This window comes from Notothenia coriiceps, unplaced genomic scaffold (assembly GCF_000735185.1).
Source record: "Notothenia coriiceps isolate Sejong01 unplaced genomic scaffold, NC01 NC01_scaffold00016228, whole genome shotgun sequence".
In the NCBI taxonomy this organism is placed as follows: domain Eukaryota; kingdom Metazoa; phylum Chordata; class Actinopteri; order Perciformes; family Nototheniidae; genus Notothenia; species Notothenia coriiceps.
Window position 1 is genome coordinate 6,511 of NW_011348929.1, and position 4,000 is coordinate 10,510.

Genomic DNA, 4,000 nt, shown 5'->3' on the forward strand with positions numbered 1-4,000 from the left:
GCCTGTCAGCCTTCCATCTGTGCACAAACTTATCTCGTGCCCTCATTGGTCATGTGCACGTTCATGTGTGTTGGAGGAGGGGCTCTGTAAGGAAGTCTGAAGGAAGAGGCAGATTTCATATTTTAGCGCACTCGAGCTGGTTTCTCCATTCTTACCTACCCTGCATTTAAGTTGTCAAAAAAAACGAGCACTATTCTGCCTTCTCTCCCAAGGTTGGCAAATAAAGTCTGCTGTAAAAAAAGTTTATTCCAGCCAAAAGAAAAATACATCAATGGAGCTTTTATAATGAAAAGTACATTTTGTAAGACCCTGTAGAGTCGACGGTACATTATAAAATAAATCTAACAATAGACAACAATAACAAGGTCTGTGATTATACAAGCATTTTGTATACTGACCTTATGGAATAGTACATTTGGACATTCTCAAAATCTAAAGAAACCTTCAATAAAACACTTTTATATTCCCAAATGTCCTGTTCTCCAGTGATACAAAGCCAGGGTCATGGTGAAAACAATCGACTATTACTGTGTGTTTCCACTGAGAGGTGGAGGTTGTCATACCTTTATCACGGCTTCCTTTAATGACAGTGTTTTATATTTTAATGTCATTTTATAATCTTTTGCACCATGTCCGAGACCACAGAGCGCCAACGGAGGTCTTTCCTCCCAGTGGCCGTCAAACAATATAACTCTTCAGTAAAGGGAACTGAGAAATTCCACACCACCACTATGTGCAATATAAATACTATTACCATCATTACAAAATACTCTGCTATCATGTGCAATATTATTATTATTATTATTAATAATGTTCGATAACTAACGTGCAATTACGTAACTACCACTACGGTTTTTGCACTACTAAATACTGTTAATATATACATTAATTATGTGACTGTCTATGTTTCCTGTATTTATTTAATTGCTGTTTTTACTGCACTGTTAGTGTACAGTTGTATTATTATTGTACTGCTGTGTTTATTGTATTTTTGAAACTCTGGCACAACATTTTCCTTCGGGATGAATAAAGTCTTATGTTATGTTATCTTGATGCTTTTATGTCAGTTGTAAGGCACCTCAGATTACCTTGTTGTTGACGTGTGCTATATAAATAAACCACCTTGCTTTCCAGGAATTTGACTTGAACTTTGTGGCGGTGGTTAACGACACGGTGGGAACCATGATGACCTGCTGCTATGAGGACCCCCAGTGTGAGGTGGGACTCATTGTAGGTGAGTCTGTCTACCCCCCCCAACCAAACAACCCACTCACCTGTTTCTTCGCTGGAGGCATTCTCTGTGTGTTCGTGCCATTTTTAAACATTATAATTAGGGACGAGCTATATTGAATTTTTGCAGATGTCCAGCAGTGCTGCTGTTTTAAAACTCATATTGGCTCATTGCCAGTACCAATTTATGCACATATCTTTTCCACCTAATTGCAGTGAAGTTTTTTGTTGAGGAAATACAATTTAAAGAGGACTTATTATGCTTTTTGGGTTTTCCCTTTCCTGTAGTGTGTTACGTTATATTGGGTTGTGCAAAGGCTTAAACCCCTGCATTCCTTCCAGAGGGAGTTTCTCTCCCACACACTGTCTGTCTGAAACGACTCATTGGCTAGCGCTCCAACACATTGTACTTCATAGGCTAAGGGGCGGGACATCTCTTAACCAATCACAACAGAGACGACCAGCTAATGTTGGAGTTTCTACGATCTGAGTTTTAGCTGAAAAGAGTCCAGGAAGCTTATTTACAAGTTAACAGCGTTTAATAAAACAATGGTACAATGAATTTGCAAAAGGTCACAGCTGTGCTCTTCCGCCCACTGGCATGGGAGGAGAAAAGAGAGCGACTTCCTGCTTGTGTCACATATTTATCATCTGAAGTCTTCTCCCATTGGCTTAGTGTCGACGGGGGGCGGGTCCAAGGCACGTCCTGCCTGTCATCATTTCCTGTCGTTATTTTTACAATCTTCAAATACCTGTTGGTAATTTAAACATTCCCTAATAATAGTATTGCAGCGTCAATAAGAGAGAGTTGAAGACAGTGTGTTTCGTGTGCAACACCACGTGTCATTCTCCTTATATTCACGTACACAAAATTATATTAGCTACATGCTAATGCTACTAACACCGTCTGAACCAAGCCGCCAGGAAGTGCGCCGGACTCTGAAATATTAGTTGTGTCCAAACGGCGGTACTGCAATTTCCATATCAGTCCGTGACAACTTTTTCCCATTGACTAACATGGGGAAAGAGACGTCTGTAAATCGGTGGATATTTTAACTACCCAGTATGAACTATCTTATAGCCCTTATTAGAATAATTAGGTCCTTAAAGTTGTAAAATGCGCTAAAAGCCGAATCTAGATTTATTTTCTGTCTCCATTCATTCTAGTGAGCCGAGAGTGGGAGCTCGGGGGCGGGGCGCATGCTCTGTGAGCGCACATACGGGTTCTTCTGCTCTGACAGCTAGGCATGATGGGTAATCTGTGACGTTTCGCTTTCTCAAGAGTTGGGCCATTTTGTCCTCATGCGCCAATGAGCAGCTCTCATAGGAAAGTACGAGACCCCGCCTCCCACGCTGTATCCAGTTCTTATTATACATCCATGGTCTGAACAGACAGGAAGTCGAGTGTGTCGACAATGTCGTGAACATCCGGTTACAGAATAAATCAGTGTTATTAATTTAAAGTTACGCCACATATATATTGATTTTATTCCTTACACTAACCAATCAGAGCAGACTGGGCTCTGGTTTCAGACAGAGGGTGAAAAGAGGTGCTGCAGCACAGGCAGTATGAGAAAAATAAAGAGCTTTTTGAACATTAAAGCATGGAGACATGTCACAGTAGAGACACTTAATACAAATATGAACCTGAAAAGAGCATTAGATGTACTCTTTAATATGTCTACTGTAATCATGATGGCCACTGGCTGACAATAAATACAATGTTCTTCGAAATATACACATTCCCTAGAAAAAACAAGAAAGACAATTTGTAAAACTTGCAGTTATATATTTGGATAAAATGCATAATTTCAAATATTCATGTTTATTTCTGGCTGCTTTTAATTTGGAAGCCTTAATCTGCTTAAACATATAACGTGCCAATATAGTCATGCATCCCTATTTAGATTAATTACACTGTAAGCAAATCTCTGACTTATTATTTTTTTCTTTTTTGTATTTTTACTTTGGCATTAAGCTAATTGTTTGGCATTAAGCTAAAGTGATTGTTTTTCTTTCATGGCTGTACTTATACCTTTCCCCCTGTCTTGACCTCAGGCACAGGGACAAACTGCTGCTACATGGAGGAAATGCAGAACTTCGAGCGTTTGGAGGGGGATGACGGCCGTATGTGTGTGAACATGGAGTGGGGAGCATTCGGTGAAAATGGAGAACTTGACGATTTCTGCACCGCGTTCGATCACTTGGTCGACGACTCCTCTAGCAATCCTGGGAAGCAGAGGTATTGAATGGTTAAATCGCCTTTTTCTCCGTGAAAAAACAACCACAAAGTGCCAACACTGAAATCTAACAGCTTCACATGAAGTCACAAATACAGTAGGAGAGAGGGACAGACATTAAAGCTAGCGACAGATAACAGCTTGAGTCCTATAAGTCATAGCTGTATTCAAATAATTGTACAGCAATTTTAAAAGTTGTAAGTGCACTTTATTCCTTTCATAAGGAATGAAATCTAAGGAGAAGTCCAACTCTGGAGTGACCTTGTGATGTGCTTAGCTTTTTGTTAGACTACGGTATGCTAACAGAATCAGCAAACGTTCCAGCTTGTAGAATAACAAGCGTGTAATTGATTTATTGCACATAAACGTTTACAAATGTCATTTCCACAACAACAAATCCAACATGTTCCCGATAAACAAACCCTTTGTTCTTCTGCATCAAACACCGGGCAACTTTAATAGTTGAACCCAGAACACTTCAACAGTGACACCCATTGTGCACACAGAAAAAACAACTTATGCAAACACCA

At 39.8% G+C, this 4,000-nt stretch overlaps 1 protein-coding gene across 1 annotated transcript in view; it reads left to right on the plus strand.

Moving 5' to 3' along the window:
- The window catches only part of LOC104949460 (hexokinase-2-like), a gene marked incomplete at its 5' end in the record, with an annotated part of 9,222 nt that extends 5,724 nt beyond the window's left edge, over positions 1-3,498 (plus strand). Inside the window, 2 exons of the mRNA XM_010775817.1 lie at positions 1,129-1,234; positions 3,289-3,498. Of these exons, the coding sequence (XP_010774119.1) occupies positions 1,129-1,234; positions 3,289-3,479 (297 nt within the window). The remainder of the gene's footprint in view (positions 1-1,128; positions 1,235-3,288) is intronic.
- Between the last annotated feature and the right edge of the window lie 502 nt (positions 3,499-4,000).